Source organism: Heliangelus exortis, chromosome 1 (genome assembly GCF_036169615.1).
Source record: "Heliangelus exortis chromosome 1, bHelExo1.hap1, whole genome shotgun sequence".
NCBI lineage: Eukaryota > Metazoa > Chordata > Aves > Apodiformes > Trochilidae > Heliangelus > Heliangelus exortis.
The window spans coordinates 111,598,646-111,618,810 of record NC_092422.1 but is presented as its reverse complement, the minus strand read 5'-3'; the positions used below and the strand labels follow the sequence as shown (position 1 = coordinate 111,618,810).

The 20,165-nt window shown below is 41.0% G+C and overlaps 1 protein-coding gene across 1 annotated transcript; it reads left to right on the top strand.

Annotated features, from left to right (window-relative positions):
• The first annotated feature begins 362 nt into the window (after positions 1-362).
• Positions 363-17,910, top strand: TMEM45A (transmembrane protein 45A). Its single transcript, XM_071758338.1, has 6 exons — positions 363-634; positions 10,406-10,615; positions 12,135-12,347; positions 13,501-13,685; positions 15,843-15,988; positions 17,416-17,910. Exons 2-6 carry the CDS (start codon positions 10,426-10,428, stop codon positions 17,507-17,509), a joined length of 828 nt encoding a protein of 275 aa, XP_071614439.1. The 5' UTR covers positions 363-634; positions 10,406-10,425; the 3' UTR covers positions 17,510-17,910.
• Positions 17,911-20,165: the final 2,255 nt, after the last annotated feature.

The window sequence follows — 20,165 nt, the reverse complement described above, 5'->3', positions numbered from 1 at the left end:
CGAGGGTGCTCCTTTTTGTAGAGGAAACCTCAGACAGGAAAAAAAAAAAAATCTAAAAAGTCCCCCGCTGTTCTATGCAGCAATCAAAGGAGGGTTTGTGTGTCAGCAAGTGTCTCTCTCCTTCTTCTACTTCTCCTAGCCCTCCCGGGCTGGTGGGAGCCGCTACCTCCGGCCGTGAGCCCCGCCGCCGGGCCGGCCCCGTTCCCCGCTGCTTTTCCTGGAAAGAACAACAAAAGGGGGGACGGGCACCGGGCAGAGCCGGATCCCGCTGAAGCTTGGCTTTCCCACTTTTATTTGGCGCTGCCCTGGGTCCTCCCCAGCCTAGGCGGGGAGGAAACCGCCCGCCCCCCGCGGGGCCGCCCGGGGAACATCTGGGCGGCCGCGCCGCAAACATCTGGGCCAGCGGCGGCTGCGCATCCCCCAGCGGCTGCCACATCTGGAGGGTCCGGCGGCCGGGGGGCTGGTCCGGGCCCGGGCAGAGAAACCCCTCGGAGGGGGCGAGGGGCTGCGGGGAAAGAGGAGAAGGAAGGAGGCTGCGAGGGAGCGGGGCGGCGGAGGTACGGGCAGCCCCACCGCCTCCCAGCCCTGGGTGCGGGCAAGGCTGGAGCTCTTTCCCCAGGAGGCTGCAGGAGGGGTAAGTGTTGAATATTCCCGCCTGAAAGGACAACAAACTACTCCATGTTGGCCTTAAGTCTGTCCATGAGGGGCACTCCTGGGGCAAAAAGGGCCGACGGTACTTTTAAATCAGAAATAGCTTTGGGAAAGGTTGCTGGTTGTAAAACATGCCTGTAAGCCCTTGCAGGCATCCCGAGTAGTTTACCCTAGGTACAAGAACTTTGGCAGCAGTGGTTCTGGATCGTTAAACCTAGGGGGATTAAGTGTTAAAGATGGGAATAAAACATTCACTATAGGTTAAGGTTTCGTGCCTGTTTTTATTTTCTCTCTCTTCCTTGGATGTCTCAAATGGAGAAATGCATCCAAACTCTGAATTTCCAGGCAAAATCAGGAGTTTAAAGTAGCCACGTCTACTTATTATATGAGAGAAAGTCTAAAAAGTTATATTACCCTAGTCTCTCTATTTCAAAATAGTCCCTGCATATGTTTGGTTTGTTTTTTGTTTTTGCTTTGTTTTGTTTGTTTGTTTTCTTTTGTTTTTTGTTTTTTGGTTTTTTTTTGTTTGTTTTTTTTTTCTTTTTTTTTTTAGTTTTTCAGTGACATATCATGCTCTCTCCCAATAATGTTTAATACTTTACATGATATCAAACTCTTTATTAAATATATTTTTGGCAAATGGTTTTTTGAGATTTCAGATCTTAGGAACTGAAATTTAGAAGTGCTTCAAAAGAAAATATTTCTGCCTATGGTTTCAAAACAATGTTACATGAACATGTTACAATGAATATACATTTATATATCTAGTTACTGTGATTTCTCCAGAATGTATAAGTCTGTTTACATCACCTTATATTATCGTAGACCTCTCTAAATTATGGCATACATTGTGCCATAAGTCATCACAAATACGTTTTCATTTGTAAAAGGCATTTATTCAATATTGATTTTACATGCAAATTCATAATTGACCCTGGAGATACCTTTCTGAAGTTCAGTCAGATGTCTTTTGCTTCTTTTCAGGGTTGCTTATGTGGGCTTTTCCTGTATTTTTCTCTTTACAAATGGAGAATTCTCCTAGGGTCTCTTGACCCTAAGTTGTTGAGGGTGTGGGTAGATATAATTGCTGGGGTAGAAAAATCAAATGAACCTTGAGAAGTGGCTTCAATAATTATGCCTGTGTTTAGGCAAACTCTCCATGTGTACTCTTTTCTTGCACACCAAATCTGCTGAGAAATACCATTTTTACTCAGTAATGAAAACAGCCAGTGCAGTAGCACAAAAATGGGCTTCTTGTTTTCCAGTCTGTACCTTACATGAATCAAGACTCCTCACTGTCAAACTTCTTGTTGACTGGCTCCTGCTCTCTTTCTTAGATGTGACCAAACTTGCTCTTGCTCTCTTGCAGTTGGTAACAGTGGTCATTTTGATTGTCTCTTATGCACAAGGTGAGTTCCTAAAGCTGGGGATTATAAATAATTAAACACTGTTTTTGAAATATCTTGGATTTTAGTTGACTGCCACTCTACTGTGGCAGTTCTGTTTTATCCTGCAGCAGGAGCCAGATCTTGAGTTCTGATACTTCTTTTTGCTCCAGAAAACAAAAAGGATACTTAATTCTCATTAATTTATGCCTAAATCAGGGCCTGCTATAACATTTTAATGCTTTCTTGGCAAAATCCCTGAAACTCCATATGACCTTGCATTTGAGACATTTCTAAGATACAGAATGTAGCATCTGTAACATCACTGGTTTCGGAAAGGGGTACAGCCCCTTGCTGCAGCTGCTGCTTGAATTACAGAGCTCCTACTCCATAACATTATTCTTGCTTCCTCCATTAACTCTGTTGGATAACGGGCAGCACAAACAGAAGCTGCCTCTGCTTTGGTCTTGCATTATGGAGGACTCTTCAATTTCTGCTAATGTTGCATTAGCACTAGCTAATTCCATTTAGTGTGTATGAGGTGGGCTCATAAAGAGGAGCTACACCTGTTTCTCTGATGCATTTTTATTTTTCTAGCTGGGCTGACTCCGACAGTTATTTCTCCCAGCTTACCTTGCCAATGCTCCCATTTATTCATTAATGTTTCTCTTTCTTTTCTGACCCACATGTTTTTTGAGAGTGTATTTTCCCCATACAGTAGCTGGCAGAGACAGTGCTCTTGGTCAGCCCTGTGATTAGCACTACACCAAGCACCCTGATCTCAACAGACAGAGAAAACTTCCAGGTACAAAGACAAGTCAGTCAAGGCCAAGCTCTAGATGCAAATCCCACTTTCTGCTCTGTTCCATGACTTTATGGAAATTACTGAGAAAAAAGGTTTTTAGAATTTTTTCTCCATTTCTCATCAGAACACTACAGTGCAAGCCCTAACCACCCAAATGTCATTAGTTATAGAATCCAAATCAGTGAGGTACTTCCCCCCAGACAGACAGGATGGCTGATGGCTAAGAATCACTTTATCAAATAACTTCTGAAAGCAAAGATTCAAGAAGAAGAGGCTGGATCTCAGCAGGAGGAGACAGCTAAGTGTAGCCCAGTGTCCCACTAGAAGCCAATATTCTGGACACACACCCCTAGTTTCTGGCTTTCTTCCTAGCAGGGGAGAGAAGTTCAGCTCTTAGAGGTGCCACCTGCTTGTTCCCCAGGTATGAGCTGTTATGAGCATCACACTGGCTAACTGAGCTGGCTTGTAATTTTTTTGGTAAGAAAACTGAGTCCTTCCTATGAATACCAACAATGACTACTAAATGCTCTTTCACTTGTTAAGATGAACTGATGAACTCCCTTCCTGTTTTTGTTAACTTGAGAGCATCCTTATGATGAAAGCTTACTAGTATGCACAGCACTGTCTGACACTTCTGCTTACTGTATTTTGTTAGTGTTTGGTGATTCTTTAAAACAGGGTCTTCTCTATAATAGTCCAGTCCTCATTTCAAGGCCTCAGTCACTCCAGTATATGGTACCATATATAATGAAGAGAAACCGAAGAGAAATCTAAATGCCTTTTCTGCAGTCACTGGTAGCCACAGTAAGGCAGCAACCCTTGCAACCAAAGAATTATAAACCATACTGAGGTCAGCAAGCCCTGTCTTCCATACCTGAAATCTGTCCTTCTCCAAGAATAGAATTACTCACTTTCCTTTTTCACACCTGCCTTGCTTGCAGGTAGAAAAAAGCATAATAGACCACTCAAACATTAAGTCTGCTCAGTTAATACCCCTTTTTTCAGTTGTGTTTTCCTATCTTCAAGATGTACTTGGATACACAAACAACTGCAGCAAATTCTAATAGTCTGTAAAGTGGTCTGTAAATGCCAGGCACAGGATTTGTCACAGCCCAGATGATACTTAGTATTTATTACAAATATTTGTTATAGTCCAGTGGTTGTGTCAACTTTGCTGTCTAACTTGATTCTTCTGCTGAAGCCCTAACTGTATTGAGAAGACACTATGAAGGGAGGTCCATGAGTGCTAACAGAAACCAAACAATATTTTATTTTGTTTCCTCTCCAGAGCTGGACATTGAGCCACCAGTTGAGATAACAAACTTTTGCCCCCTTGACATTTTTCTAGAATGACTATCAGGAAGCAGAGAACCTGTCGGTGAGCACACCTGAAACTACAAGGAGTGGCCAGGGGTTACCAGTGGCCAAACCTTACAAAAATCGTCATGGTAGGGTAACCAGACAGCAATTTTCTTACTGGAGGTGTGACCAGGGGCCTTCAGGTTTACCTGGTTTCCTGCAGAGGTAATTCGTTGGAGAGATTTGGACAGTAAGAGGAACAGTGAAAGAAATTTAAATTTAAAAAGAGAGAGCATTTAGGAATTTCACTTGCTGGCACAATTCAGGTTAAAATCAGGAGGCAGCAAGAGCCCAGCACCAGGTAGACTGTAGAGGGGAGCCAGTCCTGGATGTCAGTGAAGATCTCCTGCAGCACAGCAGTGGGATGTAGCAGCAAGTCCTCCCCCATGCCATCTGTCTGGCAGGGCTGAGCCTCCACTTCACACAAGAGAAAACTTGCTTGATTCTATTGAGCTGTGCATTGGCAACACCTCCCTTTGAGGCCAGCAATCTGCTGTGACCCTCTGCAGGGAAGGGAAGAGCTGCTCTGTGTGACCCTCTGGAGGGAAGGGAAGAGCTGCTTTGCACAAGAGACAGCTGGAAGGTCACCTCACAGGAGGCAGCGGCCGCTGCTGGGATCCTGCAGGCAAGGAAGTGGCTGTGGGGGCTGAAGCTGAACATGCTCCTGCTGGAGGTAGCACTCTCATACCTGCAATAGTCTGCTCACATACTCGTGATGTTTTACCCTTTATTTAAGGCTGTGCTAGGAAATACCAAGTTTTATGGCCAATAGGAAAAATTGACTTACATATTCCGTGCAATCACAAGGTATTTCTTTTTGTGTGTGTGCGTGTTTTCGGAACGTGTGGTGAATGAAAGGCTCTGAACTGGCAGTCCTGAAGACCAAATATTTGATATCCACAGACTAGCAGCTGCTCTGATATCAATAGCAAATGGTAAGACTATTCTGGAGTGTTTCTTGTCCCTGGATAACCTCTGGAGATAGTCTGCTCAGCTTTGAGAGCAGAAACAGATTTAGCAGATGCACAGAGAAAGGGGAAGAAAAGCCAGAAAGCTGAGGGTCACGAGAGATGAAAAAACTCTGTGAGAAGCACTCAGAGGGCTAAGAAGGACAAGTATCTGGGAACAAAGAGTTGTTGACAGATGCGAGGCACTGAAAAAGTTAGAGTAGTACTGGCCATGAGCCCAAACTTAGTGTTACAAGAGATTTTGACTTGGATACCCTACTCTTTCAGGCCAGAATATAGATTTCTGGCCATTATCTCTTTGGGATTTCTGGTTTTCATCCCTGTCTGGTAGTCCTGAAGATTTTATCAAGGGTTGAATTCTTCTCTTACAGGCTTCAGAGATGCCTATTCGTGACATTTATTTATTTATTTTTAACTGAAAATCTTTCTCTCTCACACTCTTAAGCCAAAAATATCAAGGCTATACAGTCATTTTTTAACATTTCTGGAAGTCTTGACTCCCACTTTCCTTAGCAGACACAGCACTTAGTTCCAGTTTAATTCTGAAGGAGCTATAGGTGCCAGAGCACCTTCACACCAGAGCAGTGACCTCATGTGGAAACATGGGGTTGTAGTTGCTGAAACACTTTTAGTCATGACATGAAACCAGTACTGCATTTAGTGAAGAGAATAATTACAGCAGATAGTGTTTTTCAGATCAGCATGGCTCTCTGTGGTGTTTATAATCTAGTGGCTACAGGTTAAAAGGCACTCATCTCATGAATATATCTTCAATGACAAGGAAACTTTGGTACTGAAGTAAACTTGTCTGATTTTCTGTGATGTGCCTTCAATATATTCAACTTTGTTGGATTCCTGTTTTCAATAAAAGCTGTGTGATCACAGACTGTGCACTGATTAGAAAATGTCTACAAAGTTGTCATTTCCTCCTCGTATCTGAGCGAATTATTCTCATTGACATCATGATGGATTCCTGCTGCTCTTATGGATAAATAAATATATTCTATCAAATATTATAAACTCCACACTGTTGTTTCCTAATCTAGCATAGATGGGAGAGGAATAATGTTTTGATTTCACAGTTGCAGTAAATTTTCTTATGCTTAATCTCTGAGTCTTAACATTTTTATCCTATGGTTTTGTAGCAGAAATTAATGCATTAAAGCAGAGTGAGTTTCTCCCATAACTTGTGTCATTTCTCAAAAAAAACAAACCCTGCATGTTTTATTGACTGTCGTCTTTAACATCCACCAGGGCTTGATAAACACAGGAAACTGCAAGGCATACTTCTGTGGTAGGAGAATATGCAGGGAAGGGAAACCGCCTGCTGCAGGGCAGCTCTGGCTCAGCTGTCTCTTATGTCCCCCTCCGGTACAGGGTACTGATCCTCTGGCTTTTTTTAAAGGGAGGAAGGAGAAACAAAAGGAAATGAATCTAGTTCTTCAAGAACTGATTGAGGAACAGTCTGAGTAAGTCAGGAAGTATCGCTAGTTTTTCCTTACCACTTGCAAGTCTTGCCTTATTCCCTACATGGGCAGCCTCGAAAGATCAGGAATCAGAATTGTGTATGTTATGAAATGTCCCTTCCAAAAAGTCAGAAGGTGTTTAAAGGAATTATATAAGTGTTTATTGCCTGCCTTTCATGCTTCTACTGGTGTAAGAGAAAATTTTCAGGCTAAAAATACTCACTTTTCCTTGAGTGCTCATTTGTTACCTGCATTTGTTCATCTTTTCCTTTGCCAGTGGATCCCCAATTCCTTTCTGATCTCAAGGAGTGAGATGCAGCCTGTACAAGGGGATGAACATCTCAGGTACACAAAGTATTACTGGCCTGGTGTGCTCCACACCATCTCAATAGAGGGATCTCACATTGTACTTGCTGTCACATCAAAGTGGTGTTGTGGTGGCAGTTGATATTTAGTCTTGCCAAAATAAACTTTCAGGACCAATTAAAGGAAATTAATCATTTAGAAAGCTTAATCAGTTTGAGGTGAGCTCTGTCATGGTGTTTTCATGTTTGCAAAGGGTTTAAAGTGTAATTCATGTAGCTTCTTTCTGAAACTGACTGTTGAGATTCAGTGCTCCAAAAGTCTGCCATAACAGCTGGCTGGCAGATCTGATTTGTCTCTTTCTGGAAAAATCTTACAAATAATCCCTAACTTCTTTGAATGAACTCAAACTGAAGTTTATACACTCTGAAGCTAATAATATGCAATCATATTCCTTACAGAAAAATAATTTTTTATGGTTCTGTTTGTTTATCTTGGATATAAAACAGTAGCGGCTCTATCAATCTTTTCCTTTTCATCTTTTCCCTTGTTTTGAAAGGCAAAAACAGAGTTTTAGACAGAGTATCTTGATGTATTACTGAGGTTTAGGGCAGGAAGATTCTGCAGTGATCAGATTTCTAGGTAACACACATGTGACTTTTTTTATACCATTCACTGCAACATCAACACACAGTTCTTCATATGACTCTTTCTGCAGCTGCAGTCTCCCAGAGACAAGCTTCTCATAGGTTTAATTTACCTTTTTAATCCAGTATCTTGCTTTGATGTGCCATACAGGATAAATCTTTCCCTTTGGAGTGCTGTGTACCTGTGGTGAATAATAAAATATCTAATGAATAAAGTCTTTCTAATGAATAGTGTTCAGGGAGATCAGGCACAGGGGAGGTAAGGCCACCCCCCACTCCTCTCCTCTTCCTTTCCTTCAAAAAAGGAATAAACCTCATCTGTAGTACCTTTCAGGCCAGAAAGTTTTAGAAGAACCAGAAACCGAGACTTTCATAATGAAAGAAGTATTTCAAAGTTTAAAACAAAGGCTAAAGCAAAGTCCAGATGACTGTCTAAAACTTCATCTCCTGTTAGTACTGCCCTATTTTGAGGCAAACAATGGCACAGTGAATATTGGCAGTGATACACAAGCTGCTCTGGCTCTTTGAACTAAAGATGTCTTGAAATGAGATACCTCTTCTGTGAGATGTTGGGAGCTGGGTCTCATCTGTGGAGCTGAGCCCCCCAACCACAACACAGTAGGCTGCTCAGGAGTGAGCAGTGCTTTCTCCACTTGCAAATAAAACACAGGCTTCAACCTAACAGGACTTTCAGGGTAGTGGGGAAGCAGAGGAGGCAGAGAAAGGCTCTCTTGACCCTTAGACACTCAGCTACCACCTCATCCCCCTCTTGCACTGCCCACCGTGGGGCAGGATCAGAGATGCTCAGCTCACAAGTAATCTGATTTGGCATCACCAACACATGCCCCAGGAAGGATTAGAGCTTAATTCAGTGTTTTGTGAGTGGAGATAGAGGCAGTCATCACAATCTTGGTGGCTGGGGTGCCTGTGCTGAGACATGCCTGTCAGCTCTGCCACCACTTGTTCCTCCTCACAGCTTTTCTGTTCTGCTCTGAGTGGGCAGCTGGAGAGCAGGAGAGGCAAAGATCCCCACAACATCTCTGGGCCTTGCTTTTCTTCTTGGTGGGAGGCAAGTACCATGCAGAAACCCTTCCTAGCACAGCAAAAATCCCAAATGGAATATTTTACATTTCATAAGAGCGTGTAACCAAATCCCTCATTCCCCCCTTCAGCTGCTCCATGGCTGGCAGGTCCTGCTTCCTCAGGAGCCTCCTCTGGGGCTAGGTGCAGGCATCTTGGTGTGCTTTGCTTCCAAGTTTTGAGACTTTCAGCACTGACAATACCTGCAAGTATCCAGAAATGGGCTTGCTTGGGCAGCAACTGTCACATATCCCTTTTCTTGTACTTCAGTGATATTTCTCCAGAAATTAGCTAAGGGGAGTTTTATCGAGGAAAATGTTTCAAAGCTCATCCCCTTCCTTTCTTCAGCCTCACAGTGGGAGAAATCATCTCTGGATAAGGAGAGGACATGCAGAGGGGGAAAGACCCTCTTCAGCCTCCCTGTTTAAATCACATCCTGCCTTGTGCTATGCATGAACACTTAAATTTTTTTTCTTCTCTTTTGTAGTATATAAGTATATAGGTCAGTTTTCCTCATATGGTTGGGTAGTAGTCTTGTTGCTTCATGACCTGTGCATGTGGAGAAGTTGCTCTTCTTAAAAATTTTTGAAACATAAATCAATGTTTTCAGTGTAGCTTAGCCTCCAGAAATAAGAAAGGACTCAGAGTACGTGACTAGACAGCATTACATGTACCCTCTACAAGTACTGCACAGCCCACAAGCCACAGTTTCAAACTTCTTATTCAGAGCTGACCATAGGAAATACTTACTGGTTAGGAAAAATACACCAGAGCCTGCATGTTGTACTCTTTACCAGCTTCAGTGTAGTCTGGTAATAGTATTTTTAAGTCAGCAGTGATAATAACAGAAAATACAGATTGCCAGTGCTTCTAAAGTGGTTATTCTTGATTATTGCCTAAGCAAAGATTGAGCATGCCTTTGAGTCATGGTACATAGCAATGCAGTCTACAATAATTTAAAGAAAAATTGCAATTTAATGTTAGAACTGTCATTTTAATGAAAAAGCTCTTGGAGCTAAGTTAAATCTCCTAGAAGCTGGGATGGTGACCAGAATTATTAGGTTTATTAACGGCATTGCTTTAAAAGGACTTTGTAACACTGACTGACTGATAACCTTGTAGCTCAGTGCACCTCATGTACTTGATAATGTGTATCTAGTTGTGGGTGCATAATTCACCTATCAAATAGGTGAGAAGGACTTGATGTTTGTAAATTATAATGAGACATCTGGATAGAAATATAAAATACAATTTATTAATGAATAGCTATCCATCAGATCTGTATGCAATCAAGTTGTTCTCTGATCAGGTATTGTCTTGTTTTCTGTTTGTGGAGTAAGGAAACATAGAACACTTTCTAAAGTGAACTCTCTCTAAAGGTGAAATAAACAAATTATGAATATTCATGTTCTGTCTTTTGCTTGTACAACTTCAATAGCATGATGTAGTGTGCCATGGCTTTTTCTCTCTTAATTTGCCAGCTGTTAGCTCTGCATTTCAGGTGAGCTGCTTTGCAGTTGGTTTGCTTACTCTTGTTCTGCAAATTTATGAGACTGGGGGGACAGGCTGGGTGTTTTGAACAGCCAGGGAAAAAGATAAGAACCCAGATTTATTTAAAAATAAAGCTAGAGTACTTAATTCAGTGACATGCTTTGATCTATACAAAGAAATACTTTTAAATTATAGCCCACAGGATTCTCCTGCTATTCACATAATCAATCTGCATTTGTTCCACCTTCAGGTATTGTCTAGCAGAAAACCATGGGCAATTTCAAAGGGCATGCCCTCCCTGGAAGCTTTTTTCTTCTTTTTGGTTTGTGGTGGTCAGTGAAGTATCCACTGAAGTATGCCTGTCGAAAAAACAAGAATGCTTGCTACCTTGGCTCCAGGGCAGGATTTCAGCGTCTGGAGTTTGTTGAAGGGATCATCAAAGCTGTCTTTGCCCTGATTGGTAAGTAAGGAGGACTTGGGGCAGATAACAAAAAAGCTGTGCCTTTCAGCATTTTTAAATTTTTTTTTTTTTTTAAATTATGTTCTCGGATTGAACATGTGTTTTGGTATGTTGTCCTTTAAGCACCATGAACCTAAGAACTAGTGGGGCTACAGTTGTTAATTACATAGTTATGACTCCAACATGGTTTCTATCCATGGCACTCTTCTGGAGTTCCTTTAAGGTCTCCTGACTACTTCACATCTGGTCCATCTGAGTGTTCATATGCTCTTCACTATTTCAGGAAGGGAGAGGATACTTGGGCAAGGGCATTTCACATGTGGACCTGGAGCATCAGACTGCAGAGGCTTTGCTTTCCTAGTTTGAATCCAGCCATCTCAGATGTTAATAGTCTCCCCTGATTTACTGATAAAGTATGTAAATGCAGACACTTCTTCATTAATGTCATTCAAATGTGAAAATATTCACAAAGAAAGACTGAACTCCAGATCTCATTATGCTCAGAGTTGCCTGGTTTCTAATTAAGGTGCAAGATGTTCCAAAACCTTGTTCTTACTTCTCCTTCCTCTCCAGAAGTTCTATCACTTAAGCTACATCAGCACTTGAGGTGATGTTGTGTGTACAGAACACACTTCCATATACATTAAAAAGTGATTAAAATCTAAATAACAGCATTCATTGAGGGATACCCTTCCTACGAATCTCCCAGACAGCGGCTAGAGGTAGATGGGCACTTAAACCACTCATCTAGGGTTTTTATTTTTACCCCAAAACAAAAAGATATTTCTTAAGTGTGTGGTAATTTCAATTCCAGTCAAAAACATGAGCAAGAAAGCCTGACAAGGGCAAACAATAAAAGCAGCAGCAGGAGTAAAACCTGCTCTTTCTGTGTTAGGAAAAGTTGAAATAAAGGTGGAAAAATCCTGCATTTGCTCTTCTGTGTATCTACTTACACAGCAGGATGAAGGCCTACGCTTTATAAAAATATAATTAACTTTAAAATTTTTAAAGCATAGTGTATTTTAAACTCTTCCCAAACTTCACTGATCACATAAAGCATCTAAAATCAGCTTTCCCATTGCTGGGATAGTGCACTAGTTAGCAAGACAGTGAGGGGCTAAGCTGGGAGCAGCAACTCAAATACAGACTCAGTATAAAAAAAAAAAAAAAAAAAAGAGAAATAGCTGGCTCCATTTTCACTGTTGGAAACTGCAAGATGCAAATAGTCCCATCAAGAGGAGCTGAGGCCTGCTTTCCTTTGGCTTTCTCCTCTGTGCATTTTCACTTGAATTTGGACAGGATGTTAAAAATGTTATTGGGAATGGCTGAACTGGACAGAAGGGTGCAAGGCATAGCAGTCACCCAGAGCAGTCCTCAGGTAGACAGACTAAATCCTAAATTGATGGACATTAGCCTGTGTGAGGATATATTACTGCTTCTATTGTTTGTACAAAGATTTATCATCAGTTTAAACCTTGAGCACCAGGACAAATAATTATACTTCTCATTTCATGTGCAGGAATGGTGGCTGAGCAGTTTGTTCCTGATGGACCTCATCTTAAATTGTATAACTATGAGGAAAAGCACTGGGATCACCTGATGAACTGGCAACATGCTACCATGTACCTCTTCTATGGCATTTCAGGATTGGTTGACATTGTGACTCATGGGACCAACACATTACCAGTGGCCATGGACAGGATGATGCTTTCCTTAGCAGTCTTTATTGAAGGTCAGTTTAACTCACCCTGCAGAGATGTGTGTGGATACAGAGAGGTATCAGTCTTTGGTCTGGGAACCCCAAATCAGCCTTTAAGAATGAGACTATAGGGTCTGGGTGTTTAACTCCCTGAAATGCTTACAGAGATCAGTGTTGGCCCTCCTTGAACTACTGAGGTTTTGTGTGCCCTACAGCCCAGAGCGTGATCACACTTTGCTGAAGTGTATCTGTACTTTCCTAACTGGCTCAAGTAACAACAGAAATGTTATGAACATAGCAGCACAAGCCTGTTCTGGGTAAGTGAGCAGGAGTTTGAACATCAGATTCAATGGATGCTGTCATGGTATAGGCCCCACCAGCCTTGCTCCGGTTGCTCACCCTCCACCCCTACTGGGGGACAGGGAGGAGCAGTCATTAATTGAGACAAGGGCAGGGAGGTTTTCATTCCCTAGTTACAGTAGTGGGCAAAAAATAGACAAGTTAAATTTGGGAAGGAAAAAACCCTAATTTAATCTACAAGGAGAAAGAGAAAACATGGCCAGATCTTAATAATTTCCCTTAGTTTACTAGAAGCAGATGCAGGGAGTTTACAAGGAAAGAAAATATCTTAAACTGGTCACTTAATTTATCACACAATCATAGAATCATAGAATGGCTAAGGTTGGAAGGAACCTTAAAGATCATCCAGTTCCAACCCTCCTGCCATGGGCAGGGACACCTCTCACTAGACCAGGTTGCTCAAAGACCCACCCAACCTGGCCTTGAACACTTCCAGGGATGAGACATCCACAGCTTCCCTGGGCAACCTGTTCCAGTGCTTTACTGCCCTCATAGTAAAAAGTTTCCTCCTAACATCCAAGCTAAATCTCCCCCCTTCAAATTTTAAACCATTGCCCCTTTTCCTCTCTCTACACACCTATGCAAAAAGTCATACCCCAGCTTTCTTGTAGGCCTCCTTCAGGTACTGGAAAGACAGGATAAGGTCACTTTGGAGCCTCCTCTTCTCCAGGCTGAACAAGCCCATCTTCCTCAGAGTATTTTTATAGGGGAGGTGCTCCAGTCCTCTGATCATTTTTGTGATTTTCCTTTGGACACTCTCAAGGAGCTCTATGTCATTCTTAAGTTGGGGACTCCAGAGTTGGACACAGGGTTTTTTTTATTCCAGGTTTTCTCTTTTGCTACCACCTTCATGGGAGAGCCATGCTGGATGTTCATGTTCATCAGTTACTGCTATTTGCTATCTTTGGAGCTGCTGTTTGCATATTTCTGGAAGTTTTCTTCCGTGGCAGTATTGTGCTAGAGATGCTCCGTACAAGCCTCTGCATATTACAAGGCAGCTGGTTCTGGCAGGTAGGTCACTTTTTTGCCTTAAGAATTTCTTTCTTCAGCCAAATTAGTAATTCACCTCCTTGCAGACTTATCACAGGTGATATAGTATATCTTTTAAACACAGACCTGAAAACTTTCATATAAAGAAATGCATTCTTGATGCCCTTTTAGAAAGATAAAAGAATTTATCATATCTTTTTTACAGACAAAGAAGCCATATTACTTCTAGTGTCTTTTATTTGAATAAATAAAATAGCTAAAGTGGTTTTGTTGAGCTCTCCCTTGCTACTGAACATTCCCTCTGATCTCCATAACATCCTGTTCAAAATTTGCCAGCCAAGTGGCAGTGTTTTTACAGCCTTGCAATTTATGATGGGTTTTTTACATCTTTTTTTTTCCCCACTGTCAGCTGCTGAAGCTGTGAGTGAGTGCCCAGTTGGACAGGTCAGGCAAAGCACCCTCTGACATTGTGTAGAAAGGAAGGAAGGTGCAAATTATCTTTTATGTTGGCTTCCTCTTTCTACTATCTAAAAAACATTTCAGTAGTGGCAATATAGGTGTAAAAGTTATTTGAACTCCTGGTTTGGGTTAAGAGATTGAGTCATGTAAAGCCTTTTGCTTTTCCAGTTTTCAGGACATTGGGCAGAGGTAAGCCCAAACTTTTGTATTTCAGGCATGTGGCTCCAAAACAGACATTTCAAAATGTAACTAACATTCCTTCACTTAGCTGTGATTCTATCCAGTTAATAGACATTTGATAGCAACCCTTTCTCTGCTTTCATACAAGAGAGAGAATATAATTTCTGTGATCTTGTAACACAGAAATAGGAGTGTTAGTGGCAATGTATTTCATCTTATAGTGCAGCATTGAGGTCACTACAGTGTTTTTTCTGTCCAGCACGTCTAGACTGTCTTCCCTTTTTTATATGTTGGCCAGACACGATTAATAAAAATGTTTGCTCTTTCTTAAGAGGACTGGACACTCAGCACCAACTCAAATATTTAAATACTTGTTCTAGCAAAGAAACAGACCTTTGAAATGACATAGTTTTTCTTTTAAGTGAACTAAAAAACCTGGTGCTGCAGAGCTTGGTGTTTTGTTTTCTTTACTGTAAACTTCTCTTCAGTGATTTAAGAAGGTTTGCATAAGAGAAATTAGATGCTACCATTTTTTTCTTTCTTGCCTGCCTAGCCTAATTTTAGAACAAGTTACTTCTTTAGCTCTGGTGACAATGTGTTTCTTGTTCCAAAGTAAAAAAATTGAAGAACTAATACAAGAGATCCATGTGTCCCTTTTTTCTCTCCTGCACCAGACTTTAACTGTATGTGTGACTGCAGCATGAAAAATTTGTAAAAAGTACAGGGACTTTATTTCTGTGTCATCAACACCCTCATTCATTAAATTCTCTGCACGGAAGTGCAAAATACACTCCTCCCCTCCTCCCTCCTCTCCTCTCCCAAGCTACTAAATTCCCAGCTAAACTGCTGAGAGGTGACTTGGAAGAGTATCAGGTAGCACAGAGGACTGGTGCTTGTCCTCAGGCAGACCCCTTTGTAGCCATGGGATTACTAGTTAACCAGTTTATTCACTAACCTGAATTTGATCTTTCTTAGTTATGAAAAAACAAATAATCTATGAATTTCACATGAACTTATAGCCTTGAGTGAGAAAGCTCTGTTTTCATGTAATTTCAAAACCTGATGTTTTCCCTGGATGATCAAGAAGAAATAAACTTATGTCTTGCCTTTATTTATTAATCTATTATTCATCTTCTGAACCATGAGCACATTCCCAGATGCTGTTGGGAAGAAATCAGTGCAAATGACCAGGCAGGTTTGCTGATTGGTGATGTGCTTGCAGTTCAAACCATACATGGCTGAGCATAAGCCCCTTTTCTTACAGTAAGTAATTATGATTGCTGCAGGACAACTCTCTGGCCCTCTCCTTAATTCTTTAGGCAAAAGCAGGGGGTCTCTGAGGCTGGCTCTGCATCTTCTAAGGCAGCTGTGTAAAATGATCCACTACATCAGTGTTTTTAATAAAATTCACTGATATAATCAGCACTACAAGAATATCAAATATCTGCCGTGTGGCGCGTAACGTAGTACAAATATCACATAGGATATATGGCAAATGACATTTCTAAATATCTTTTTGTTGTTGTTGTTTAATTATAGATTGGTTTTGTGCTTTATCCTCCAAATGGGAGTGCAGAGTGGAATCAGACGGATCATACTAATATGATGTTCCTCACCATGTGCTATTGCTGGCATTATGCTTTTGCTTTTCTTATACTTGCAGTGAATTACACAATTGTCAGCTGGTAAGTTACCTGAAACACTGAATTTTTGGAGACCTGTTTATTTAGTCCACCAGGAGATTTATTTTAGAAAAGTTTCACTGACAAACGGAAAGGTTTCCACGAAGTACTTAATTGTCTTGTGAGGTATAATAAAAATACATATGGCTAATTAGTGAAGACAACACATCTCATTGCTGCATTAGAGAGGGGGAAACATTCATAAAGTATATCTCTGGAAGCATAATGTTTCTCAGATAAAATGAGCTCTTTCTGATAGTCTTCCACATTTGTAAGTACACAAATTTTACAAGGAGGAGAGAATTTTTTCTCTTCAGTATCTTTTTCCCCATCGCCCATCTCTATTAATTCCAAGTGGCTTAGTCAGCAGGCTTCATGACTTAGCTTTGAAGATGATTGAACAGGTTTCATTGCTAGCATTTTTCTGTAACTAGACCTGATTTCTCTTTCACTAGATGGCTTCATTCCCTAATTTCAAGTGTTAGCCCTTTTCCTCACTGTCCAGTGTTAATTCCGATGAGATTCCCATTGCAGAGTTAACCTGGCTGTAAAAATGAGCCTGATTTTGCCATTTGTTATCAGCTTCTTCCTGCAGGACCTTGTCAACTCTTTTTCTGCACTGTCCTAAGCATGCTTCTTAGCCTCACTTTACCCCTACCATCCTAATAGCCCTCTTTAGTCATGCTTTGGACATATTTAGTTCTTGCAGTCTTGCTTGGCACCAAGGAGCTGCGAAATCTTTTTGGATTTCAGTCCAAAAGACACAGACACTCAAGTCTGGGTAAGTGGTTTGTTGTGGAAAGGGTGGCAACTATAGAGAAGGTGACAACAACCTTACATCCCTTCTGATGCTGGGATCAGCAGCCACTGCAGCATCAGACACCACCATGCCTATATTCCAGGGTTGCTCAAAACTCCCATCCATGGGAAAGGTGTTCAGACTCACTCTTCTTCATGGCTTTATAGTACTCTCCCAAATGGACACATCTATCCTTGTCTCTCACCTGCACAACACTGAATTTTCTAGATGTTACACTGAGGTTTGCACAAGATCTATGTTCTTAGGTATGTCCACAGGAACAAGCTCTTACAAGGAGTACATACAGGTGGTATTGTTACAGGCAGCACATACTAATGTCACAGTACATGATCACATTGTATAGTGGTCACTCATGCTAAAATACAGGTATCTACACTTAAGGCCTGTGATTCAATTCTGTCCAGAATCTGTTGGAATTAGTCACTATATCCTCTTTACACTGTCTTCCAGAGTGGTCCACTTCAGGTCTTCATAAATGAATCATCCTAATTCCCTGCTGAGATGCAAGAATTAAACAGTTTTGGGTTTTTTTTCATGTAAATATGGCCAGATGAGCCTTTGAGTTACTATTGACAAATGTTTTTTCTTGTTTTCTTGTTGCTGTTTCCAGGGCAATTCGTTCAAAGGTTAAACAGTCCCAGTTGATGGAAATGGGATTACTGAAAACATCGGAAAGAGATCAAGAGTCAGAAGATGAAATTTAGTATAAGTATGGCTTGACTAGCTTATCTGCTCTACCATTAGGCTAAATGATACCTCATTTCTAATTTGTTTACCATCTTATTAATTCTTTACTACAACTTCCTATACAAATAACATCTCTTCGAGTACTGTTACATCTTTATTTGCAGAGGGCAAGCTTGGTATTGACTTGAGGTAGTTGCACTAGTATCTTGCTCATCACATGCTTCAAAGAAAAACAGACTAATATTATACAGACTTGACCAAGACGAGGGGGCATGATGAAGTCTGTGTGTTTGCCTCATTAAAAGCTAGGCAAAATGAACTGACTATTAAATTTCCACAGTTTGGGAGTCCCAGTAAATGTGTTGCCCTGCAAGCAACCCTGCATAAATAACAGTGAAGACTTGGAAATTGGTAGAACAAGATAAAAAAAAAAATCAGTCATGCAGCTGTCTTGCATAATACTTCCATGTCTCTGCTTGTAGCCTAATGATAAATGGGATGAATGTACACTGCAAACTCATTCAGTGTTTCCTTGAAGAGTATGAAGTGTGTTCAGTCCTGAAGATACACCACCAAGCTTGATACCAGAGAGCCACATGGTGATCAAAAGCCACTGCAGTTATTCATTCTCATGCCTAAATAGTCCTGCCCCTTTGCTATTATTTGACTTTGAAAGGCAGTGAAGTGACTTTACTTACCCTCAGCTCCTGGAGCAAAATCTTTCCCAGAAAGGCCAAGGGATGTCCAGTGGGGCAGCACCCATCTACAAACCCAGTTTCTTTTCCAAAGTTAATTTCTCTCCTTTGGTGGAATTTGGTGGAATTTCAGCAGGGTTCATAGCAGACATGTGACTGGACCCAGCACCTGGGTCAGGAGAGGGTAACGCTGATCTGCAGGCAGGATGAAACATTTTGCATTCTTTTCCCTATGTGACTCCTGCTGCTGCCCCTGCAAGTGCTGGGCAACCTGCAGAGTGCTGCATGGTGAGCTGTGAGAGGGCAGATGTTGCCTTCATAGTAGCTCCATGCCCAGCTACCCATAGCAGTGAGTCACTTTTTTAAAAAAATAAACCTTTTGTAATTGGAACTATTTTCTCTGCTAAAACTGAAGTCTTGATCCAGAATGCTTTTTCCAGCACTCACAGTTGTTTGGGATGCACTCCAACCTCAACAAAAGGGAAATAACTGACTGATATGTGTCAAAAGACATCAGAAAATGATGTTGTGTATAAACATAAGGCTGTTGTGTCACCCCTGGGCAGACTTTTGAAGCATTGCTCTGGCTCTAATACATATTTTGAGAGATTTTCATGAGCAGCTAGACAGGAAGGAGCACTTGCTGTGCCAATGCATGTATGCTTTGCCTTCCAGAGGGCTGAGCACACAATGCAGGCTCATGGCCATGGGCCACTTTACATATCCATCAGGGAATCATTATAGAAAACAGCCTTTCCTTCTAGAAAAACTTTCTAAAAATATTTTTTTCTAATAATTTTCATAAACAGGACAACAAATTCTGTTCAGATAGTATCAGTATGTCAGGCTTGGTGCTGCAGAAGTATGTTCTTCCTATTATTGGAATTTTTTCTGATGCTTTTAAGTGAATGCAGAGATGGACTCTGGCAGATGAATGAGAGTTGTAGGATATGGTCCTGCTACTTTTGAGTTTCCCCTGTATTTTTTTTGCAGTGTGAACCAGAAGTATGAGCAGAATAAAATTATTAACTGCAGTCAGTTGATTGCTTAAAAAGAAAAGCAATAAAATATTTTGTGGCTCAAGGGAATCCCAAAGCTTGCAAAAAATTTAAATAAATAAAATATTTTCCTAAAGCTATTTCACACATTCATTTAGCTTTTAGAACCCACCTTTTCCTTTCTCTTTTTCTCTTTCCATCTTCCTTAGCTGCACATGCTGCTAATGCTGAATTTCAAACTGCCAGGCTTATCAATGCCTTTCCAAAATCAGTAAGGTAATATATTCTGAAAGAGATCTCCAGAAAGTACTTTGCTACTCACAGGCAGGAACAATGGAAGTTTATTCATGGATTTTCTTGATAAATTATATTTAATACTGTACAAATATTAAGGTGCTGTATCTCTAAAGGGGATAACCTAAGCAGGAAGAAAACCATGATAAACTGGCTGAGCTTTGATATGTCTTCTTAGAAGACGTATTAAAAAAATATTTTGGATCTTTGCTAAGTATCATGAAGCAGCTTTCAGATTATCCAGATGAATTTACTTTGGAAAGCAAGAACCATAGGCCCATAGACAATTCTATGTTTAGAAATGTAAAATGGGAAACAGCAGATGCATAGCCTAAGAACACCACCTTTCTCAGAAATTGTTTGCCCTTCTTCAATGCCTTTTCTCTCAATGGCCTTGGAGGGTTTGGGGAAGTTTAATGTAGTCTGTCTTGGGACATTCTTGTAAGCAAGGTATCGATATGGCATTTTTGCATTTTTGTAGCTCTGTGTCTCAGTCTTGCAGTGGTCTCACTGTAAACTTTGTATTGGTATTTACTCCACTCTGTAAATCTAAGACTTGAGTTTCATTATCATGGTTTTCCATTAAAATCTGATTTTCTGGTGGCATAAGCCAGAAAGAAGATCCATGGTTTTGCTGAGGAGCTTGGAGCAGGGATATATTGGCCAAATGCAGTGTGTCATTACAC